Genomic DNA, 25,250 nt, shown 5'->3' on the forward strand with positions numbered 1-25,250 from the left:
CCCCCTCCCCTCTTTAGTGTAATAAAAAATTCCAAACTTTACTCCAAAAGGTGTTTATGATAGAGCTGATGTCTTCTGCGCTGGATTTTTTTTTTCTCCTTAGGAGCTCAGTAGCTGGTTTTTCAACAAGCACACAATAAAGGGAAGGGCAATATAGTTGCCAATATACGTCTGGGCTCATTGAAGGGACTATAGGGCTCATACAACTTCTACAGTCTCTTTAATGTTTACTATAATTTCTATTTGCATCAATGTACTTTCAATAACATGGTGCAAGGTCTCATTCAAGTGAACAGGGCAACACTGCAGTACCCTGCATCACCACTACTAATGGTACAACGACGTAGGTACAAGCGCTGTTAAATATTGTAAATGCTGTTATAGTTGCATGAGCGCCACAGACCCCCCAAGAGATGGTCAGTAGGACCTATAATGTTCCTGTAAACTTACATATACATGTTTTGCAACAATTAGAAAGATTGATTTGGAAACTTCTGACTTATTTCTCACCTCACCACCTATGAGCAAAACATGTAAACACTGACAATGCAGTTCAATGAACACCAGAGAGGAGATTCATCGCACCCACAGGCCCTGCACTAGGCACAATATAGTATACTGATGTTCCTTTAATAATTATCTGTATTATAATTTAAAATATGTTATTCTAGCAGGCCATCCAGCAGAGAGCGTCTACTAACCTTTTACCATGAAACAGGATACACTCATCTAACACGATGTCCTGCCAAGTCAGTGAGACATCCACACAGCAGTGAGTAGGAACATGCCCCAGCATCTCTGTACAATGACGGCATAAGCTAGGATGTCAACTAGGATCACTACTGTGGCCACATGTACCATATTAGGGCCCTATTACAAGGGACAATTATTGTTCGAATTAAAACAATCATTTTGTGTAAGTGCAGGCAACGATCAAACGACCAACGAGAAACCGTTCGTTTGGTTGGTGGTGACACCAAAATCATCGTCAATCTTTTGCTGGAATTCTGTATTAGTTCACTAATCATTCAGTGTAATTCATTGTTCCTTCATTTGCTGGGATCAGATGGAGAACACGATCGTAACCAACTACTATCTGGGTAAGGCCCCGTTCACACACAGCAAAACTAGCGGAATGATGTTAGCCTCCCTCTCATAATGGGAGTCTATGGGAGGCGCGCGCTGCTGTTCTCACAGCGTCTCTCCGCGCTGAAGAATGAACATGTTCATTCTTCAGTGCGAGGGAGAGCAGAAGCGCGCACCTCCCATAGACTCCCATTATGAGAGGGAGGCTAACGTCATTCCGCTAGTTTTGCTCTGTGTGAACGTAGCCTAATATGGTGAACGACTTCTGGTTAACGATCTAACGAATAAACTGCTTTATGTAATAGGACCCTTAGTGAATTATATATCTGGGGCAGGCACTAAACCTCCATGTCCACGACCCTACACCATCCTGTTCTGTAACCACAGCTCCAGCTCTGGATTTAGGTGTTCCATCATTACTTTTACAGGATTATACATTCAGCTGTGGAAATAATTCTAATACAAAAGGTGTAAATCACCAAAGTTATAAAAAGAAATTGCTTGTCAAAGTTATATACCTATGTAAAACAGTACCATAAGAACAAACCAGGGGGGAGAAAAGCTCTAGTCTGCAACATCAGGAGATAAAGGAGGAATTAGCAGCACTTTATAACCATTCGGAGCATTTTACAGTCCTGTAGATGGTCTTGGATGAAGATGATTTGGTAAGGCTGACAAAAATGTAGGAGGCAAGCCTGTTGCTGAATGTTCTTGGGGTAGTTTATGGTGAACCTCACCAAGCAACACTATGGAGTTAACATACTGGTAAGGATAAAGGCAGGATGTAGTGAGAAGTTTATTCTGTTTTTAAGACTATAGGAAACTTCTTCATTCTTATCTTAGCCTCCTGTATCAAAAAGTTTATGAGCGTTAAGCAAGGGTCTTGGGATCTGACCTGCTAACTCTCTGCTTGTGTTTGGCATAGTGTGGAATGTGACATTGGCAGAGTGTAATTTGTCTTGGCCTTTCCATGTCTCATAGTAAAGAATATAAAATACTGGCAGCACAATCCCAACTAAAAGCATAATAAAAACAGCGTTCCACCATCGTATGCCCCAGTCTGCTCCTAGATTGGGGTCTTTGTGCCTGAGGATGGAGGAGAGCTGATGGCTGCTTGTACCAAGGTCCAGTGACTCGCTGAACAGCTCCTGGTTCTGAGCTGCGGCCTCAATTTTCTGGTCTATTTCCCGGAAGTATTGAGTTACATCGCTGTTTTCGGTTAGGGTGACCGCCGCCTCATCACCAGACTCAATGACAACATCTATAGAATCTGATGAACGGCTTCTATGTGCACTTGGCTCCTCTTGTCGCTCTGTTAAAATGCCATGAGCCTTGACCGGAATCTTAATAGTCTTTAAGGCGTACATGTCTTGCTCTGTCAAAAAGTTGTTGATCCTCTTTATGTCGGAAACCTACAAAAGGAAATGACAAATTAACATGGCAGCTTGCAAGGTAAATTACAGTATGAATACAGTTGCAGTGTGGTAAGAATATTAATAGGATAGGTCATCAATATAAGATCTGGAATCTTTTTCAGACCTTTTCCCTTTGTTTTAAGACCCAATATTTTAAATGGATCCTGCTCCTAGTTTCAGCCTTTTCTCCTGTGGTCAGGTCCATTCCTGTAGTAATTTCGGCTTCTACATTTTAAAAATACATTCATCTGTATAGATCTGCTGCAGATATGAATGTAACTAAATAACGGAACACGGCATCAAATCTGCTGCAGTCCTGAAAGCGAGAATGTACCCTAACATCAGATCCACACAAGCATAATACAGACATTTTTACACCTATATTATGACTGCATAGCCTAGACTAAAGGTCCTATTACACGGAGCGATTTTTAACAATTAACGACTAACGATAGATGATCGCAAACGAGATTGTTTATCGTTGACCTGAAATCGTTCACCATATTACATACTACGATGGTCGTTAGATACGATCGTTATTGCGATTGTTACAATGATCGTTTATTCCTTCTGATCTCAGGAAAACAATGGGCAATGTGCTATTACACTTAACGGTTAGTGAAAAAATGCGGAACTTGATCGAGCGAACGAACCTGGTATTACAGCGAACGATTAACGTTAATTTTAGGTTCAGATCTAAATCAACGTTCAACGACATATGAACGATTTTTCAATTGTTGCCTGCAATTACACAGAACGATTATCGTTTAAATTGGAACGATATAACGATTTTTCGCACAATAATCGTCCAGTGTAATAGGGTCCTAAGTGTGGGTCTAAGGACTACATCACTACTGATGCAGTCAGCTCAGAGTCATTACACCAACAGTCAGGCCAGGACTTGCAGCCATATACTTATAGCTTCTGCCTTGTGCTGACAGACATGATACACGAGTGTGAGATTTTCCCCCCCTTTACATTCATAAACAGCCTGTGTAATTCACTCCCCTCTCTCTGTGACTGCTTTGTGTGTTCTCTCCACTATATCTGCCCTCTGATATGATCGGCCTTCCCTCAAACCTTGCTTTCTTTTTTCACTCTACAGTCTCTAGTAAATTCCCCTCCCTACTGACGATCAAGGGAAAGCAGAGAGAAAATGGACACAGATGGGGCAGTATGCTGTGAGATCTGTCTCAGAAGCAGCCAGATAACCAGCTGTGTACAGATATTGCACAGGCTTTACAGCAAAAAACGGCAGGATATTTTACGTTTTTTTTTTTTTTTTTTAATTTAATTAACCAATTTAGTTTTGTCCAAATGAGCAAAAAAATAAATAAACCCAGTAGAAAGGTGTTTATTGTTCTTAAGAGATCTCCTACACAGAAAACTTTCAATGACTAAGGGCCCTATTACACCAACAGATTATCTGACAGATTTTTTTTTTTACTCCAAAACCAGGAACGGATCTTAAAAAGAGAAATCTCAGGCTTTTCTTTATTACCTGTTCTCTGTTTATAGTCCATTCCTGGCTTTGGCTCAAAAAAAACATCTGTCAGATAATCTGTTGGTGTAATAGGGCCTTTAGCCCATAGTGGTTGTCCAAAAGCTTTTTCAGACCCTGTACACCACTTATCCAGGAAGCAGCACCACTCCTGTAATCAGGCTGGGTGTGGCATTGCAGAAGGGAGTACCATTTTTGAGTAAAGCCCCTATTACACGAGGCAATTCAGAGGGGCAAGCGAGCGCCCACCTGTCAGGTCAGCACTTACTTGCTCCTCATTCCCTGCTCACTGCCTGCGCTATTGGGGCGGGTTCACACTACAGAATTCTCGCAGACAATGTCTGCGGAATTCCGTCAGCTGTCCGCCCGCACATCTGGGCGCCTTTCAGTGTCATGTCACTTCTTTTAGTGGATCGCGGAATACGGCGGCCCATAGAATGGTGTCTATGGAGCCGGCGGAAAAGCGGGCGGACAGCTGACGGAATTCCGCGGACATTGTCCGCGAGAATTCCGTAGTGTGAACCCGCCCTTACACGCTAACGGCGATTAAGTACAGGGGGGGGCCGCGGGGTGCTGCCCAGGCAATCTTAAATCGTCCGGGCAGTCCATAGACAGGGATGTCAAACCCAGGCCCTCCAGCTGTTGCAAAACTACAATTTCCATCATGCCTGGACAGCTAAAAGCTTTAGCTTTGGCTGTCCAGGCATGATGGGAATTGTAGTTTTGTAAAAGCAGGAGGGCCTGAGTTTGACAAGTGTGCCATAGAAGACAGCACCGGTCTGATGTCGCCGCTCCTATTACACGGTGAGACTGCAGACGATCGTTGCCAGGCTTCGTGCATTTCGGCTGATCCTCGTCTTCTATCACATGAAGCATTCATTGGCCGTAATGACTGATATCAGCCAAATACGGTCAATAAACCCTTTCTGTAATGGGGCCTTTACCTTTTAATAAATATAATTCTGACCATGCTTTGTGATGGGCTTATTCAAATGTAAAGGGATATGATGGGAATGATCTGGTGTAAGTTACTACCTTGCAGCCATACTGCAGTGCCAGTTTGTTAAGGTTGTCATTCTCTGTAATGGCGTGCTCCAACAGAACCACGTCACCAACTTTTTCTCTTGATGCGCTCTGTCTGTGAAGCTCCCCTCCTCTCGCTCGCAGCTCCATAACATCAAGTTCTTCGTCTGAAGAGCTGTCAAGGTCTGCTGCCCCATTGGTAAATGTGTAAACATGGCTTCCTCGCGATGAATGGATCGTAGTCGGGGGGTGAAAGGAGTGAGAAGGTCCCTTCTTCAGGCGCATGGTTCTTACAGCCCTGGATAAGCAATACAGACATGGAGTGTGAAATTACTAAAATAGAGGTCAGGTATCTAAAAGTAACAGAAGACAGCAGTAAAGTAATACATACAGTAACCTTAATCTGAGCAATGTATCATGTAGCTTTAGGCAGTCACATCTGAAATTACATGGGCAGGGCGTCCTCAACACTGAAGGTCAAGGCAATGAAAATCTCATCTACTTCAGATCTGCCTGAACAGTACTTCATGTACCCAACCAAGGTGTATGTCCAGATCACACAAAGCCTACTGTGAGGCCGCCATTACTTATAAATACAGAAGGTTTCACTGGGTGTTGGAGTGTGTACACAGTGGGAAGAACACGTTTAGTGACGCAGCTTTGTTGGGTACACAGGACACTAGACAAATAGAAGGTTCTTGTGGACAGACAGATACTTTTTGCATGTCTAGATGATCATCAAAAAGCAAACACTATCAGACCTTGTTCAGGGTCTGTTCACATTTTCTAAAGTGTATGGGGAACCTAAGAATGAAGTGTTACTTAACCCCTTAAGGACAGAGCCTGAAATGGCCTTAATGACAGAGACAAATTTTATGAATATGACCAGTGTCACTTTAGTCATTAATACCTTCGGGATGCTTTTACCTATCCGGCTGATTCTGAGATTGTTTTCTCGTGACATATTGTACTTTACATTTCTGGTAAATTGGAGTCGATACTCATAACAAATCTTTATGAAAAAAACCCAAATAATGTGAAAAAATGTGAAAAAATGCATTTTTCCAACTTTGAAACTTTTTTGCGTATACAGAAAGTGGTTATACCACATAAATTATATATTAAATAGCATTAGCAACATGTCTACTTTATGTTGGCGGCATTTATTAAACTATTTTTCATTTTTTTTACACAATAGGGAGCTTAAAACATTAGCAGCAAATTTCCAAATTTTCAGTAAAATTTCAAAATCAGATATTTTTAGGGACCTGTTCAGGTTTAAAGTGTATTTGAGGGGCCTGTATGTTAGAAAGCCCCACAAAGCACCCCATTTCAGAAACTGCACCCCCCAAACTCTGCAAAAGCACATCCAGAAAGTGTTTTACCCCTTTAGGGGAGTCACAGAAATAAAAGCTAAGTGTGTAAGGAATTTGAAAATTTTAATTTTCTGTGCAGAAATTTTATTGTAATCCAATATTTTTCATAATTATAAACCTATTACCAGAGAAATGCACCCCAATAATTATTGCCCCGTTTCTGCAGTTTATAGAAATACCCCATATGTGGCCCTATTGCGCTATTTGACGCAACCACAAGCCTCAGATATAAGGGAGCGCCTAGTGAATTTCAACGCCTCCGTTATATTTGGTCATTTTTGACTGTACCACTTCAGGTTGGCAGAGGCTCTGGGGTGTCAAAACCTAAAAAACACCCCTAAAGGGACACCATTCAGAAAACTACACCCCTCAAGGAATGTAACAAGGGGTGCGGTGAGCATCTGGACCCCACAGGTGCTTCACAGATTTTCCGAACAATATGGCGTGAAAAAAGAAAAATTTATTTTTTACACTAAAACGTTGTTCTAGCCTTCAATTTTTCATTTTCTTAAAGGGATAAGAGGCAAAAAAAGACAAAAAATGTGTAGCGCAGTTTCTCCCGAGTACAGAAATACCCCACATGTGGCGATAAAGTGCCAAGGGGGCGCAGGACGAGCCTCCAAAGGGAAGGAGCGCCAATTGGCTTTTGGAAGCTGAATTTCACTGAAAAGGATTTCAAGGGCCATGTCGCATTTACAGAGCCCTCGTGCTGCCAAGACACTGGAAACCCCCCACAAGTGATTCCATTCTGGAAACTACACCCCTCAAGGAATCTAACAAGGGGGGCAGTGAGCATATGGACCCCACTGGTGACGGGCACAAATGTGGAACAATGTGACGTGAAAGGGAAAAATTTCATTTTTTCACTTTCATGGCACAAATGTGCCCGTCATCAAGGGGTCCATATCCTCTTTTCCCCCCCTGTTAGATTCCTTGAGGGGTGCAGTTTCCAGAATGGGGTCACTTGTGGGGGGTTTCCAGTGTTTTGGCAGCACGAGGGCTCTGTAAATGCGACATGGCGTTCATCATCCATTCTAGCCAAATCCAACCTCCAAAATCCAAATGGCGCTCCTTCCCTTCGGAGGCTTGCCCTGCGCCCACATGGCGCTTTATGTCCACATGTGGGGTATTTACGGACTCGGGGGAAATTGCTCTACACATATTGTGTGTTTTTTTCTCTTTTAACCCCTTGTGAAAATGATAAATTCAAGGCTAAACCAACATTATAGTGTAAAAAATGTAATATTTCATTTTCACGCCACATTGTTCCACATTTGTGCCCGTCACCAGTGGGGTCCATATGCTCACTACACCCCTTGTTACATTCCTTGAGGGGTGTAGTTTCCATAATGGGGTCACTTGTGGGGGGTTTCAACTGTCTTGGCAACACAGAGGCCTTTTGAATGCAACATGGCCCCTCAAAATCCATTCCATCCAAATCCAGCCTTCAAAAACGAAATGGTGCTCCTTCCCTTCGGAGGCTTACCCTGCACCCGTATGGTGCTTTATGTCCACATGTGGGGTATTTACGGACTCGGGGGAAATTGCGCTACACATTTTGTTTTTTTTCTCCTCTTTTAACCCCTTGTGAAAATGATATATTCAAGGCTAAACCAACATTATAGTGTAAAAAATGTAATATTTCATTTTCACGCCACATTGTTCCACATTTGTGTCCGTCACCAGTGGGGTCCATATGCTCACTACACCCCTTGTTACATTCCTTGAGGGGTGCAGTTTCCATAATGGGGTCACTTGTGGGGGGTTTCAACTGTCTTGGCAACACAGGGGCCTTTTGAATGCAACATGGCCCCTCGAAATCCATTCCATCCAAATCCAGCCTTCAAAAACCAAATGGCGCTTCTTCCCTTCGGAGGCTTACCCTGCACCCGCATGGCGCTTTATGTCGACATGTGGGGTATTTCCGTACTCAGGGGAAATTGCTCTACACATTAAATGTTTTTTTTTATCTTTTAACCCCTTGTGAAAATGAAAAAACATGACAAGATTAATAATTTAGAGTAAAAATTTTACAAAAATTACACTAAATGTTGGTCTAGCCTTGATTTTTTTCCATTTCCACAAGGGGTTAAAAAAGAAAATGAACACAAAACGTGTAGGGTAGTGTCCCCTGAGTACGAAAATACCCCACATGTGGGCATAATGTGCCATATGGGCACAGGGCAAGTCACCAAAGGGACAGAGCGCCATTTAGAGGCTGGAATGGAGGATGGAGGCCATGTCGCAATTACAAAGCTCCTGTGCTGCCAGGACAGTAGAAACCCCCGACAAGTGACCCCATTCTGGAAACTACACCCCATAAGGAATCTAACAAGGGGTGCAGTGAGCATATGGACCCCCCTGGTGACGGGCACTTACGTAGAACATGTGCCGAGAAAATAAAAAATACAATTTTTTTCACTTTCACGTCCCAAATGTGGCCGTCACCAGGGGGCCATATCCCCGCTGCCCCCCTTCTTAGATTCCTTATGGGGTGTAGTTTCCAGAATGGGGTCACTTGTGGGGGGTTTCTACTGTCCTGGCCGCACAGAGGCTTTGTAATTGCATCATGGCATCCTCTAATGGGAATGGCGGCCATACCTACTTAGCTGGGGAAAAGGGACCATTCTAATTTATTTGGGGTATTGGGCTAATTATTAGTTTATAAGGTTGGAAATGACAGGTGTCCATCAAACTCAACCTGTGTTGATCCAGAGGAAGGCAAAAAATCCTCGTGAGGCAGACGACAGTAGCCTCATCACAGGGGAAAAATTCCTTCCCGACTCCATAATGGCGATCAGAATAATCCCCGGATCAACGTGACCCCTGAAATAGGAATAAGGGACAGAATTTAGATAATGTAGAACCCCGATGACGTGTGGTATGCCTTGGAGCGATCCAGTATGCAGAGGCCGGGGGGATCAGGACAGGTGTCACACTGGAAAATGGTGTCCTTCCTGATCCCCCTGTTACCCCACACTCTGCACTTCTTCTGGGGTCTCCTGTTCTCCAGTGTGGGGGACGTCACCTGGAAAATGTTGCCCTGGTGCGATACGGGGTCCCTCATATCCAGAAGCGCTGGGTCCGCTCCATGGCTGCTAAATATTAGGGCGCTATTACTATTTCTGATATGTTCGGATCGTGCCGCAAGCTACAGGGCAGCGAGGGACCGGAAGAGGGGGTGCTGGTCTAAAAGTTATCCCCGTACAGGTGGTGACCTTTATCCAGCAGTGGGAAGATCAGTTCCCGGACGATCTTCCCACTAACTCCGAGGATGGGGGGGGGGAGGGGGCATCTGGGGGCTGGATTCAGGTGTCCCTTCCTACATACACTCTAAGGGTACATGCACACTGCGGAATCGCGACAGATAACCCTTCGTGCATTCCACAGCTGGCACCCGCCGGCGGACTGATGCAGGCGCACGTCTCCGTCCGTGTCATAGACTCCATTCTATGCACGGGCGGATTCCGCTCTCCGTCCAACGTGTTCATTCTTTGGATGGACGACGGATTCCGCCCGTGCATAGAATGGAGTCTATGACACGGGTAGAGACATGCGCCCGCATTAGTCCGCCGGCGGGTGCCAGCTGCGGAATGCACGAAGGGTTATCCTTCGCCATTCCGCAGTTTGCACGTACCCGAAATCTGTAAGTGTACCCTGAGGTACGCTCACAGAGTTTGTAGAATTTCACACCATACTGTGATCTCTTATTGGGACGGTACTGGCGGAAAAGACGTGTCTGGGGGGCAGCGTACGCTACGCTACCCCCAGACACGTCACTGGATGATGAGGATGAATGGAGGAAAGAAGGATCCCCCCCATTCATCCTCACTGGCTGTTTCGGTGTCGGAGGTAATAATAACGTATCCCTCTGACGCCGAAAACACCCTGGGGGCCATCTTTATACGGGGATTGGTATATGGGGTATGTAGTGGTGTAGTGTCAAACTTTATTCAATGTAGTGTGGTGTAATGTAGTGTTTTTTACGTGATTTTTTACAGTAAGTATAAAAAAAAAACCTACGCCAACAAAGGAGTTGCTGATAAATGGCGCACTTATGTGCGGCACTTATAAGCAGACTGTGGCAGTAGGATATAGAAAAAAAACACCCTACGCCAAAAAGGAGGAGTTGCTGATTAGCAGCGCACTTTCGTGCGATGCTGATCAACACTCAGCGGCGATAGGGTGCGGAAAATAGAAAAAAAAAAATTTGGAAAAAAAAAAAACCCATTTTTCTACATTCTGAATATCCCTGTAGCTGCTGATAAGTGTATTACACATATCAGCCGCTAGGGGGCAGCAGAGCGCAAAATCCGGAAAATGACGAGGCTGGAGCCGAAAATAGCCGAAAGAAGACGACGGGGACCGCCGGAAAGACCCGAAGACCGAACGGAAAGATGGAGGACGCCGCGAACCCGGAAGACGCCGATCAGGAGCCCGGGACAGGTGAGTAATGTACAAATACCTGCTCTGGACCCCTCGGCTACCTAGCTGAGGGGTCCAGGGCAGGTATTTACTATATTGTGGGACTCTGATCGCCGTGCCACCGGCCCGATCGCCGTGAACGGCCGGCCGGCCGTTCACGGCGATCGGGCCGGTGGCACGGCGATCACCATTACTTTTTACAGTAATGGCGGTCGGTGCCGTCCTCGGACAGCACCGACCGCCATTTTTTTCCGGGTCATCGGGTCACCGATGACCCGGAAAGGTTCCGATCGCCGCTATTGGCTGATCTGAATTGATCAGCCTATAGCGGCGATCGTAAGCACGGGGGTGTTAACCACCCCCCGTGCCGTGAAGCTATGATGGCCTGCTATGATTTATAGCAGGCCATCTTCCCCGACCGCTGTGTGTGAACACGCAGCGATCGGGGAAACATCGGGCGTACCCATACGCCCGTTTGCGTTAAAGCCCAGGCAACGGGGGCGTATGGGTACGCCCGATGTCGTTAAGGGGTTAAAGGGGTTATCCAGGTTTAAAAAGAAAACAAAAACACTTTTCTTGCAAAAACAGCACCACCCTTGTCCTTGGGTCGTATGTGAAATTATAATTCACCTCAACTTACTTCAATGGAACTGAACTTCAAAACCCAAAGTGAGGACAGGAGGGGAGCAGTATCTGGAAGAAAGGGGATATGTTTTCTAAGCCTGGACAACCCCTTTAAGGTCTGCTTCTCCTTTAATTTTCCTAAGCACAATGATGCTCCTTTACATTCAATTTAATGATGCAGTTGTTGCAGTTCTCTGCCCTGCAGGTGGCTACAAGAGTGTCTGGACACAGAAAAGCCTTACAGACTTTGTCCCTTTGGTTTTCTGATTGGCAGATGTCTGAGAGGTCAATCTTCCACTGATATGTCGTAACAAAGATGATAGGAGAAACCCTTTAACCTCTATGTCTATGCAGAGGCACAGAAAGTCCTACTTATTACTGACAATTTTGCTACAGTGATCAATCAGTGCCATCATTTCATAAATTTGTAATGGGGATTATTTAGAACAATGGGACTGTCCAGGGATAGAATATAAATATCTGGCTCATACCTAGCCTGAGTCCTCTTCAGCTCCTGGTCTGATGTCAAGAGGTCTCCCAGTCATCACTGGTTCCTGCAACAAGTCATGTCAGCAGGAATTGCCTGCTCAGCCAATCACTGGCCACACTCTGGTTTAGCAGAAAACTCCTGCTGAGATGGCTTGTCTTGGAAGCAGGAAGAAGCGGGGACAGGACAACCTTACACATGGAGCTGCGGGAGGCCCGGGAAGGGAGGTAGGAGCTATTTTTTAGTTTAACACCGACAGCCATATATACTAAAAACCTTTACGTCCCTGGATAACTCTACAGGTGTAAGAGAAGTCTGTCCAATGTGCAGCCATACTCCGCACCAACACACTTTGCCGTACAGCTACACTTTACCAGGCACAAGGACAACCTATTACAGCAGCAGGCTTTTTCCCTGGGTGCACTGATGGTAATTTCAGGACTGTTGACATTTCCTCCCAAGAAGTGACTGTGTACACAGCTTTTCAACAAGAGCTCACAGACACAGCCTTGTGTACAGATGTGATCATGGAGCTGGGCCGCTCTGTTACTGAGGCCCAGACAAATATGAACTGGCAGACGTCCATAGAAGCAAAGGAAACCACAATTAGAGCAGGGAATTCATAGGTTTACCCAACGCACATCATACAGACTTCAGGGACTGCATTTCTCATAGAGAATAGGACAGCGCTATAGAAGGAGAAGACTGCTCACGTCTAGTGGAGATTAGCAGAAAACATCAGAACATTTCTGTCTCAGATTAAGGGAGATTAAACCCAGCCCTGTATCACCTAGGAGCACCCCATACTGCCTAAAGATGGAGTATACAGAGAAAAGCAACATTACACACAGCATTTGCCATCTGAAGTCCATGGGAGCATCAGAGCCGAACACCCCCCTCACCACAATGACACCACCACTACCTGTGGCTCAGTGATGTGAACATTCCCTAAGGGCCCTATTACACGGGACGATTATCGTGCGGAAAATAGTTATATTGTTCGAATTTAAACGATGTTCTGTGTAATTGCAGACAATGATCGAAAAATTGTTCGTATGTCGTTGATTTAGAGCTAAACCTAAAATGATCGTTACTAGTTCGCTAATCGTTTGCTGTAATTCCACATTTGTTCGCTTAAGTTCTGCATTTGTTCACTAATCGTTCAGTGTAATTGCACATTGTTCATTGTTTTGCTGGGAGCAGAAGGAGTAAACGATCACAGTAACGATCGCAATAACGATCGTAGTAACAATCATAACTAACGACTTTCGTTCTGTGTAATATGGTGAACGATTTCAGGTTAACGATAATCAATCTCGTTTGCGATCGTTTATCGTTATATGTAATAGGACCCTAAGAGTATTAGAAGTCACCTTGAAGTTATGTGACCTGTATACATGTACTTTGGCTGCGGCCTTCTGCTTTTATATGGCTACAGAACTAAATATCCATATACAGTGGTGCCTCGGATTACAAGCATAATCCGGGCCGGGGCCGCGCTTGTAATCCAAATCCACTCCTCCACTCACGCTCCCACCCAGTACAGGGAGCTCCTAAACCAAAACAATGCTCCTAAACCAAATCACAATTTAAAAAAAACTGTGAGCTCTTAAACCAAAACGCTTATAAACCAAGGTACCACTGTATATTATTAAATGTTCTTTAGGTTTCCTGAAGAATAGTCATAGCATGTATTATTTAAGGCTGACAAATGAGAAATCTTGTTTGGTTGCATGGCTGATCGCATCTTTTGTTCAGAAATTAAAATGACCAGCCGTAGCCCGCACATATTATTGTGTAAAGGAAAATGTGGGACCACTACCATGATACGCAGCGATCACTCCAGCGGCCACGCAATGGATTGAGCCTTGTAAAGGATCTGCCGACATCTCACTGGTCAGCACTCGGGATATGTAAAAGGGCCCCAAAGGCACGTGCACATGCTGTCTGAATAGTAGTAAGGTACCTCATACATGGAGAAAGCGCCCCAATACTCTCCCTATTGATTGCAAAAGGAAATACAAACTTGATCTGAAAAATGTGTTTCACAAAAAAGTTACTTGTCAATTACTTTTCATGTATTGCACTGGGCTTCCCTAAACATATGTAAAAATAAGGTTAAAAGCAGGTGCAAAACCTTAAGGGTATATTCACACGGGCGGGCTCGCAGCGAGATTCTCGCTGCGAGCCCGGCAGGTCCTGGCAGTTCCCATACACTACATACTTGCTGCGGTCTAAACGACCGCAGCGAGTATGTAATTATACCGCCCTTAACCCCTTCTGCTCCCGCCCGGCTCCCCCGCTGTAAACATACTTTACCTGTCCTTGCTGCACGGGTCCGGCGTCCTGCTCTCCTGTCCGGCCAATCAGTGTGTTGCCCAGCCGCAGCCACTGATTGGCAGGGCGGGAGAGCAGGACCCGTGCAGCGAGGACAGGTAAAGTATGCTTACAGCGGGGGAGAAGAAGGGGTTAAGGGCGGTATAATTACATACTCGCTGCGGTGGTTTAGACCGCAGCAAGTATGTAGTGTATGGGAACTGCCAGGACCTGCCGGGCTCGCAGCGAGAATCTCGCTGCGAGCCCGTCCGTGTGAATATACCCTAAAAGAAAAAAATGTGTATGTTAATGTTGACTTAAAGAGAGTCAACATGTGTATTTTCAACTTCTTACACAGGGTGTTCATACTTTAGGGGGGTAAATCCTATGTAGAATGACAAGATAGTGGAAGAGGAGACTGTAAGGACCAGAAATTCCTGTATTAGACTGGGTTAACACCTGCTTTGGCGGGTTTGTCGGAAACCTCTGACGCAGGTCTTGTCAAGCGTATTAAATACATACCGTGCTGCACACTTCCCTGGTAAAATACCTGACACCACACCACAAACCTGAAGCATAGTCGCATACCATTAAAGTCAGTGGGGTTCATCAGGTGTCATGTGTGTCTGGCATACAACAGATCCTCTGGCAGTAAAGGAGAGGACAAACAATGGAAAAGACAATGCAGGTGTGAACTCCACCTTAGATCAACTTTTAAATGTTACATGTTAGTATACTTACAGGAAGTAGTGCTCCTGTGAACCATTACCGGTGGACTTCAAACTGGATAAGAATATCCATTAGTACTGCAAGAAAAAAAAAATTAAATTTATATTTTTATATATATATACACATATACACACACACACACACGTGGTGCCTTGGATTAAGAGCATAATTTGTTCTGGGAACGTACTTGTAATCCAAACCCACAGCAAATTTTCCCATAAGAAATCACTGATATGCAGACAATTGGTTCCACACCCAAAAATAATGATTTTCTATTCTGAATAATGTGTAAAACAGATGAAACAAACAAGACAGCTGAATTTGTGATATTATAAGATACTGTACAGTATAGCAAGCAGCGTGTGAAGTATAGTAATTGCATAAACCTGAAAACACAGCAGCAGTTTGTAGATACAGGATGGAACTGCAGATCCCCATAATGCAGTAGGGTAGTACATCAGGCTGGACTAGAGAAGCAGGGCTGCAATGGGGAAGGGGTGTGTGTTCCGCCTGGACCAGTCAGGAAGTGAAAGTCACAGAGCTGTGCAGGAGGACAGTGACAGAACCTTTCCTATACAGCAGTGTGAATGGCTGAGTGTAAGTGCAGGCACATTATAGCAGCGGTGTGTATAGCTGAGTCTGAGTGCAGGCACATTATAGCAGCAGTGTGTATAGCTAAGTCTGAGTGTAGGCACATTATAGCAGCAGTGTGTATAGCTAAGTCTGAGTGTAGGCACATTATAGAAGGAATGGAGAGGATGGGAAACACATGGCTGACAGATCTGCCATGACTTGGAAGGTGAGGGAGACTTCCTGGGTCAGAGTACAGTGCTGTAGACCACCCTGTGTAGGCCAGGCCCCCCACCCCCAAACTCCCACCCAGTACAGGAAGCTCTTAAACAAAAGCAATGCTCTTAATCCAAATTACAATTTTTAAAAACTGTGAGCCCTTATTGGAAAACGCTCTTACTCCAAGTTACTCTTAAAGTGACTGTACCACCAGGCTCAGGCAGAAGCACTGGAGGCAGGCCAACCCACCCCCAGTAGGAAGAAACCCCAGCCCCTCCATGACTTGACTCCATTAGAATCAATAGAACCCTATCATGGAGGGGCTGGGGTTTTTCCCCCACTAAGGATGGGTCGGCCCGCCTCCAGTGCTTCAGCCTGGGCCTGGTGGTACAGTCACTTTAAACCGAGGTACCACTATGTCTGTCTATCTATAAACCACTACTACACCAGAGCTCCATGTATGAGCACTGCCTGCCACCTCTGGAGGCATCATATCTGCTGTTCTGCCCCTGTAGGGAGCCTCTGGTAGAATGCAGGAGGACTTTTATAGTCCACAAACATGCTCAGAAAGTTTGGAGTCAACTAGATGTAATATTTTTGGTGCAGTATGACATGGAAAACTTCAGGTAATACACATGATATAATCAGTGTGTGAGAAGTGGTAATCCGCAGCAGATTACAGCACTAGCAAAGTTAATGTCATTTGGGAAATCTCATCTATACAAAGCGCCAATTGTCATGACTAAACGGACGGGTGGTGCGGATTATAATATCTGCCGCATGTCAATTTATGTTGTGGCTTTCTTACAGATTTCCCTATTGAAATCAATGTGGAAGGTAAAATCCACAGCAGCACCTGTATGGACTGGCTGCACACATAATGATACTGTGCCGGGTATAGGCTACATGTAACCATATCCTTGGGGCAGGGTCACACATACTCAAAGACATGCAGATTTCACACTACTTATTTATATGGGATTACTCAGCTACAACACAAGTACGACACACGTCCCCTCTCTCACCCTCTCTAACAAAGCGGCAGAAAAAACTAGACGTGTAGGAGCCGCCTTGTTCTCACGTTATACTGAAGAGGCTGAAGATTCTACCTCGAAACCTGACGGCGACTATGAAGCCTCCATTCATTTAAATAGGAGAATCCAAGCTGAAAGGCGGCGGTCTGTGACATGACCCTTTTTTTTTTTTGCTGAATGTGGACACGTGCAGAGTTTAGCTGTGTGAACAAGTGTTTATCCAGGGACACAATGAAGCAATACACATCTGTGCCTGGTACTGCAGCTCTATTCAGTCCCCTTCACTCTATGTGACCCAGAGCTGACAGCCTGACAGGAAGAGCTGTCATGGGGACATCTGCTTGGTCCTGTGGCCAACCAGATACAGACATCACCCTACAGATAATGGTCCCTTACATTACACTAACCCTATACAATCACCCACTATCCCCTATGGCAGCTTAACCTCCCTAGAACTACAACTCCCAGCATGCCACAGGTTGGTGAACACTACAAACAGATATAAGCCTGGAGCAGAGTTAAACTACAAGTCCCATCATACCATAGGAGTGGGAGGGGCTACATATCTGGCCATATGCAGAACTACAAGTCCCATAATGCCCTGCGAGACTTTCTGTAAATCTCTGGCTGTGTATAGTCCCGTCCTGTCTAGCAGACACATTACTAGCCGGCAGCCATTTGCAGATTACATAAAGAACATGTATACACTGAGCTGAGTGCCAGTAACTACCTGCGTTATGTCTCCGTCCAGACCGTGTCAGGCCCCGGATCCCCGGCTGTTCCGCCTCCGGGAGCCGCGTCCTTCCTCCTCCCCCTTTTTCGGTTCTAGAGCTCAGTCTGTTCCCAGCCACCTGGACTTGCGGTACATGGAGAGACGACGCCAACGGGGGGATACTTGACCAATCACCTTAAGGGATAGTGAGGTGTTAACCAATCACAGATCACCTACATCTTTCGCCGACCAATGGGAAGATAGAACCAAGAAGTAGAGCCAATGGGAAGGAGCGGAAGTGGTGAGGTAACTCCGGGCAGGCTGGAAGCCGGGGTTTTGACGTGTCTGTGGAGACATAGTGATCCGTAGTGACTGGGGCTTTGACCTTTGCTCTATGAGGCGTCAGCCATGATATTGGTTGGTTAAGATGATTAGATGTGTGAGAGTAGTAGGTGGAAAGTCCACTTTAAGATATTCAGTATCTTTACTAGCGTGAACTAGCTGCTCACAGAGAGTAAGAGTGTATTTAAAGGGGAAGTACATGAGGCTGGGGTTACACAACAGCTTGTCACCAGATTATTATTATTATTATTATTTATTTATAAAGCGCCCTTAGTTCCAGAGCGCTATACAATAGATAGGCAACAGGCAGGAACAATACAAGATCAGAAAACATTACATGACAGACTGGTACATGGGGGAAGAGGACCCTGCCCGCGAGGGCTCACAATCTATAGGGTATAGGGAGAGAAACAGGAGGTAAAGTGCAGCCAGTCAAGTGTGATGCAGAATTGTTATAGGTTGTAGCCTACTTTGAAGAGATGGGTTTTCAGGTTACTTTTGAAGGACTTGATGGTGGATGAGAGCCGGATGTGTCGGGGTAGCGAGTTCCAGAGTATGGGGAAGGCTCGGGCAAAGTCTTGGAGGTGGTTGTGCGAGGTACGAACAAGGGGGGAGAGCAGACGGAGGTCACTGGAGGATCGAAGGTTGCGTGAGGGACGGTAGCGGGATATCAGGTCAGAGATGTACGGAGGGGACAGGTTGTGGATTGCCTTGTATGTAATGGTCAACAATTTAAAGTGAATACGTTGGGCAATGGGGAGCCAGTGGAGGGATTGGCAGAGGGGAGAGGCTGAGGCAAAGCGAGGGGAAAGGTGGATTAGTCGGGCAGCAGAGTTAAGGATAGACTGGAGAGGATCAAGGGAGTTAGCTGGAAGGCCAGAGAGGAGGATGTTACAGTAGTCCAAGCGGGAGATAATGAGAGCATGGACCAGCAGTTTGGAGTCAGGGGTGAGGAAAGAGCGGATTCTGGAAATGTTTTTGAGGTGAAGGCGGCAGGAGGTGGTCAAGGCCTGAATATGTGGTTTAAAGGACAGGGCCGGATCAAAGGTGACCCCAAGGCAGCGGACTTGGGGGACAGGGGACAGAGTACAGCCATTGATAGTGATTGACAGGTTAGAAGGAGGGGTGGAGCGAGATGGGGGAAAGATGATAAGTTCTGTTTTGTCCATGTTGAGTTTTAGAAAGCGGGAGGAGAAGAAGGAGGATATGGCCGATAGACACTCTGGAATCCTGGATAGCAAAGAGGTGACATCCGGACCAGAGAGGTAGATCTGAGTGTCATCGGCATAAAGATGGTACCTGAAGCCGTGGGATTCTATGATATGCCCCAGGCCAGAGGTGTAGATGGAGAAGAGAAGAGGCCCGAGTACAGAGCCTTGGGGAACACCAACAGTAAGGGGACGAGGAGAGGAGGTGGTGTGGGAGTGGGAGACACTAAAAGTGCGGTTAGAGAGGTAAGAGGAAATCCAGGAGAGAGCTAGGCTAGTGACACCAAGGGATGAGAGGATTTGTAAGAGGAGAAAATGGTCAACTGTGTCGAAGGCAGAAGATAGGTCAAGGAGAAGGAGCACAGAGTAGTGGCGTGAGGTTTTGGCAGTCAGCAGGTCATTAGCCACTTTGGTGAGGGCGGAAACCAGATTGCAGGGAGTCAAAAAGCGAGTTGGATGAAAAATGGGAGGAAAGTTCATGGTAGACATGTTGTTCCAGGAGTTTTGAGGCAAAGGGGAGAAGCGAGATGGGGCGGTCGCTGGATAAGGAGGTAGGGTCAAGGGATGGCTTTTTGAGGATGGGTGTGATGGTTGCATGTTTGTATGGAGATGGGAAGATGCCAGAAGTTAGTGATAGATTGAAGAGATGGGTAAGTGCTGGGACAAGTGCTGAGGAGAGGTTGGGGATAAGGTGGGATGGAATAGGGTCTAGTGCGCAGGTGGTGAGGTGCGATGTGGAGAGTAGTTTGGAGAGATGTTCTTCTGTGATAGTGGAGAGGTGAGTTAGTGGGGACGGGCAGTAGACAGGCATGAGGGGGGGCTGAGGGGACTGTGAGTTGAAGCTTACTCTGATGTTGTCGATTTTCTGCTTGAAGAATGTGGCAAAGTCCTCAGCAGAGATGAGAGATGTGGGGGGTGGCAGTGGGCAGTGGGGGGAACTCAAGGAGTGCTCTCCTGTATGTTTGGAAGTGTTCCTCAGAGTCAGTCTTCTTCCAGCGCCGTTCAGCAGCTCTGGACACTCGCCTTAGTTGTTTGGTTAGGTCGGTGTGCCAGGGCTGTCTGTTCGTGCTTCGTGTTCTCTTTTTCGTGAGAGGGGCAACAGAGTCGAGGGCTGAGGTTATTGTGGAATTGTAGAAGGTGACATAATATACAGGGGGGTCAAACTGTGTACCTTCAAACTACAATTCCCATCTTGCCTAGATAGCTAAAGCTTTGGCTGACCAAGCATGATGGGAGTTGTAGTTTTGCAACAGCTGGGGGGCCGTGAGTTCAACACCTGTGCTCCCGGGAGGCGCTGGAGGTAGTTGAGTATAGTGGGGATCCTGTGGATAGAGGATAAATTATTGGGAGCTAGAATATTACTTTAGGGTACGTGCACACTACGGAATAGCGATGGAAAACCTGTTGCACATTCCGCAGCCTGCAACCGCTCGCAGACTGTGGCGGACGCACGTCTCTGCCCGTGTCATAGACTCCATTCTATGCACAGCAGATCCCGCCCTCCGTCCAAAGAATGAACCTGTGGCGCGAACACGCCACAGTCAGCGAGCGGGTGTGAGTTGCGGAATGCGCGACAGGTTTTCTGTCACCATTCCGTAGCGTGCACATACCCTTAAAGGGGAACTCCAGGTAGAGGTAAAGAAAAAAAATCTGCTCGAGCAGTAATTTATCATTTCATTGTGCTTTAATGTACTTTTAATGAAAATAAAAAAAAACAGTTTTTCTTATGTGGAGTTTCCCTTTAACCTATTAGTGTCTGCCTAGACATGTTTATCAGGCACCCTTTTCTGGTAGAATACCAGCCATTTAACCCTTTAGATCACAGGTGTCAATCCTGCAACCCTCCATGAGTTGCAATATGTTGTTATATTAATAACCAGGATTAGAAAAAGTACAGATACTGTCTTGCAAAAACAGCGCCACCCCTGTCCTCAGGTTGTGTGTGGTATTACAATTCATCTCCATTCACTTTAATACAACTGAGCTGCAAAAAGTCACTCTGTTAGGCTATGTTCACACTACGTATAGTTGAGGCTGTATAGCAGCAGGAGTGGATTGAAAACACAGAAAGGCTATGTTCACATAATGTTGTAATTGAGTGGATAGTCGTCATTTAATGGCAAATATTTGCTGTTATCTTAAAACAACGGCTGTTGTATTGAAATAATGGCAGTTATTTATTGTTATATGGCGGCCATCCACTCAATTTCACCATTGTGTGAACAGAACCTTTCTGTGTTTTCAATCCACTCCTGGTTTTGGTTGCTATAAGGACCTGACATGAGGACCAAATACAGCCTCAAATATACATAGTGTGAACCCAGCCGTAAAATGAAAGCTGAGCTGAGATTGGTGGTCATGGGCACCAAAGATATTCTGATTATAAACTTGCTAAATCCCCCCCATTTCCAATTTTAGTGCTTGCAAATGTTCGGAGGCCCCATAGAGAGTGAACGGAGGTCTGTCTATGTGATTTGGTGTGCACCGTTCACTTTGTCCCTGATCATGTGATTAGTGGGGCTCCCAAGTGGATAGGGTATAACACACTCAAAAGTATATATCACCTTTAAAGTGACTGTACCACCAGACCCAGACTGAAGCACTGTAGGTGGGCCGACCCACCCTTAGTGGGAGGAACCCCCCGCCCCTCTATCATAGGGTTCCATTGATTCTAATGGAGTCACGTCATGGAGGGGCTGGGGTTTCTTCCCACTAAGGGTGGGTCGGCCCGCCTCCAGTGCTTCAGCCTGGGCCTGGTGGTACAGTCACTTTAATATAGACCCAAGACAAGATGTGCAGACACTCACCTCATCCCATTCCTGCATGCTTCAGGGTGTTAGGGAGTGTAGGAATGGGGAGAGGTGAGTATATTTGGCACTCAAAACTTTCCAGTTTTTCTAGGATATTGTGGGAGAGTTTCCAAGTATTAGGAGCTCTGATGACTGAAGCCAGTATTACTTGTTGCATATTCTGGATTAATTTATTATTTTTGGCTTTCTTACTTAGAGTTCTCTACCCGTGTATGTTCTCTTGTATGGTTGTCTGAATTCAAATGGATAATCCTGTGTTTACCATTGGATTTGTTTGTATATTTCCCTTTTTTCAGCTCACTAATAAAACAATGTGTATTTTTTTATATATATTTTCTATAGCCACATGGCCTCATCTGATCACACAAAGCAAGTATAATGAGTGAACTGCAACGATGTAACCTCTGCTTTCGGCAGCCTGGCGGGGAAACCTCACGTTCTGTGGTAACAAGCTGTGGTCATGTCTTCTGTGAACGCTGCCTGCAGAAAGGTATCATAAATAATAATAAGGCTATGGGTACACAGGTGGTTAAATCTGTCACGTTATTAGACTTTGCAGTCTTAGGGTACAAACCCACTTGACGTATTTGCTGCGTGAATCAGTCTTAAAAATAAGCAGGCAAAACGCAGGTTGGCTTTATACAATTGTTCTGCGTTAAAATACGCAATTGCGTATTTTTGAAGCGTGAAGCTTGTTGTTAGCAAAGCATCAGTTGCTTCACGCGTCAAAAATACGCAATTGCGTATTTTAACGCAGAACAATTGTATAAAGCCAACCTGCGTTTTGCCTGCTTATTTTTAAGACTGATTCACGCAGCAAATACGTCAAGTGGGTTTGTACCCTAAAGGTCCTTGTACACCAAAACATTTGTCGGCTGCGGCAGACACAAACTAGTGCTTGTCAGTGAGATTGGCCCTCCTTTGCAGTGCCTTTGCACGGCACAACATATTGAGCAGCTGGGCTGCAGGAACAATCCATGTATCGTTCATGCAGCTATGGGAACTGTCAGTTTGCTTTTGCTGTTATCGACTCCACATCTGTTATTTACAGATGCAGATATGCAGCCAAAAACTATATATTTTAAAGAAATTCAGCCGACAGTTGGGTGTTTTTTCCGTCCTGGATGATAATCGTCCCATGTAAAATCCCCTTAAGGAGAAGTCCGGCCAAAAGTTTTTTTTAATATGTTATTACTTATGGAAAGTTAGACAAATTTCTAATGTACATTAATTAAGGGAAATGCACATATAGGGCTATTTCCCTTAATTTATTAGATCATGGAGTGTTAGAATTCTCTCAGAAACCGTGACGTCACGACGAAGGGTGTAATTCCTATGTAGTGTCCAGCAGGGGGCACACTATATATAGAAGTCAATGAGCACCATTGACTTCTATATTTAGTGCGCCCCTGCTGGACACTATATTGAATCAGTGGATTTGTATGTAAAAATGTTATGTACACTACGTTTTGATTGAATACATTTATGGAATACTTTAGGGAGCAAGTGTCCTTGCTCCCCAAAGTATCCAATAAATGTATTCAATGAATACATTTGGAGGGCACCAAGCAGGGAGGGAGAGAGGTGCCTATACATCTACCTCCCCCCTCCCTCCCTGCTAGGTGCTGGGCACATATACACAGTACTACTACTCCCATCCTCTGCTCATAGTATGAGCAGAGGATGGGAGGAGTAGTACCTGTGCTATCCCCATCACATCGCCGCCCGCCCTGCTCCTCACACAAGGGGTCGCTTCATCATGCCCCCTCCTCCTCCCAGCTTCAGACGTGTAGCTATCCGACCGCCAGCCACCGCTCCTCACACTATCCCACTGCTGACTCCCGGCCGCCGCCAGCCGCTGCTCTCAGCTCCTACTTACCGGCTCCTGGTTTGCACTGCATGCCGGCCGCGTCAGCCCTCCCCCACCAGTGCCATGCTCCCTGCGGGGTGGGGGAGGGCTGACGCGGCAGGCATGCAGTGCGGACCGGGAGCCAGTATGTAGGAGCAGAGAGCGGCGGCGGGGAGTCAGCGGTGGGATAGTGTGAGGAGGAAGGAGGAGGGGGCATGACCCCTTGTGTGAGGAGCGGCGGCGGCGATGTGCTGGGGATAGCACAGGTACTACTCCTCCCATCCTCTGCTCATACTATGAGCAGAGGATGGGAGGAGTAGTACTGTGTATATGTGCCCAGCACCGAGCAGGGAGGGAGGGGGGAGGTAGATGCATAGGCACCTCTCTCCCTCCCTGCTCGGTGCCCTCCAAATGTATTCATTGAATACATTTATGGGATACTTTCGGGCGCACTCATTGACTTCTACATATAGAGAGCCCCCTGCTGGACACTCCATTGGAATTACACTCTTCGTCTTGACGTCACGGTTTCTGAGAGAATTCTAAAACTCCATGATCTAATAAATTAAGGGAAATAGCTCTATATGTGCATTTCCCATAATTAATGTACATTAGAAATTTGTCTAACTTTCCATAAGTAATAACATTAAAAAATTATTTTGGCCGGACTTCTCCTTTAAGGGTGCCTTCACACATAACGGATCCGCAGCGGATTTTACGCTGAGAATTTGCAGCGAAATCCGCTGCGGATCCAGTGCCATTCATCCCTATGATAGCATATACTCTCAGCGGGATTGACATCCCGCTGTTAGTATGTGAGTTGACCACCCGCCGACGGCAGCCCGCCGCCGAGAGCACAGCAGCACTGATTGGCTGAGCGGGACCTTGTCCAATGCTCCATTCATTCTATATTCTATATTCAGTCCCATAGACCTCCAGCAATCAGCTATTTGCCCCCTATACTGTGGATAGAAGATAACTTTTAATTCACTCTTCCAGACACATTGTATTTACTGTCATATCGGTGGAAAAAAGAAGCAATGTTATGTTGTGCCTTATTTTACATATGTATGTAGCTTTCGAGCTGCTGGGCCTAGATGCTATGGGCCAGATGTATCAAACTGTGTGACATAGAAACTGCTGTCAACATTCCATATCATTACATATATATATATATATAATGGATAATAGAGAACAAGGGTCCCTCTGTTTTGAATGCCTATTAATTAGCAAGAGTGGCAAGAAAAATGCCAAATCACACACTGCTTAAAGTGAATTCTGCTACTCTACCACAGATATAAATTTTATTATTATTATTATTATTAGTTTTCCATAGAGTTTTGGTTTCAATATACAATTTTTTGAACTTATAATGATCGTCCTGGAACCACTTAATGGGGTTATTCAGGGAAAATTCTTCTTTTAAATTAACTGGTTTTAGAAAGTTATATAGATTTGTAATATACTTCTATTTAATAATCTCCAGTCTTTCAGTAGCCGCTGTATGTCCTGCAAGAAGTGGTG

The 25,250-nt window shown here is 45.5% G+C and overlaps 2 protein-coding genes across 2 annotated transcripts in view; one reads left to right on the plus strand and one right to left on the minus strand.

Annotated features, from left to right (window-relative positions):
- Positions 1 to 1,292: 1,292 nt before the first annotated feature.
- Positions 1,293 to 17,731, minus strand: LYSMD4 (LysM domain containing 4). The gene is made up of 4 exons (XM_069985196.1): positions 17,536 to 17,731; positions 14,995 to 15,059; positions 5,038 to 5,323; positions 1,293 to 2,498 (listed from the first exon to the last, which is right to left on the minus strand). Exons 3-4 carry the CDS (start codon positions 5,308 to 5,310, stop codon positions 1,926 to 1,928), a joined length of 846 nt encoding a protein of 281 aa, XP_069841297.1. The 5' UTR covers positions 5,311 to 5,323; positions 14,995 to 15,059; positions 17,536 to 17,731; the 3' UTR covers positions 1,293 to 1,925.
- Positions 17,489 to 25,250, plus strand: part of RNF212 (ring finger protein 212) — a 64,830-nt gene continuing 57,068 nt past the window's right edge. The window contains exons 1-2 of the mRNA XM_069958875.1: positions 17,489 to 17,823; positions 22,220 to 22,367. Of these exons, the coding sequence (XP_069814976.1) occupies positions 22,256 to 22,367 (112 nt within the window). The 5' untranslated portion in view covers positions 17,489 to 17,823; positions 22,220 to 22,255. The remainder of the gene's footprint in view (positions 17,824 to 22,219; positions 22,368 to 25,250) is intronic.

The sequence above is a fragment of the Dendropsophus ebraccatus genome, chromosome 1, assembly GCF_027789765.1.
Source record: "Dendropsophus ebraccatus isolate aDenEbr1 chromosome 1, aDenEbr1.pat, whole genome shotgun sequence".
Classification (NCBI taxonomy): Eukaryota; Metazoa; Chordata; class Amphibia; order Anura; family Hylidae; genus Dendropsophus; species Dendropsophus ebraccatus.

What these genes read in the sequence shown, in the direction of transcription:
- LYSMD4 (XM_069985196.1), bottom strand. Translation starts at nt 5,310, where the DNA reads ATGCGCCTGAAGAAGGGACCTTCTCACTCCTTTCACCCCCCGACTACG. An exon ending in CACTGCAGTATGGCTGCAAG is followed by an intron (nt 2,499 to 5,037) that starts GTAGTAACTTAC and finishes TTCCTTTTGTAG; the next exon opens with GTTTCCGACATAAAGAGGAT.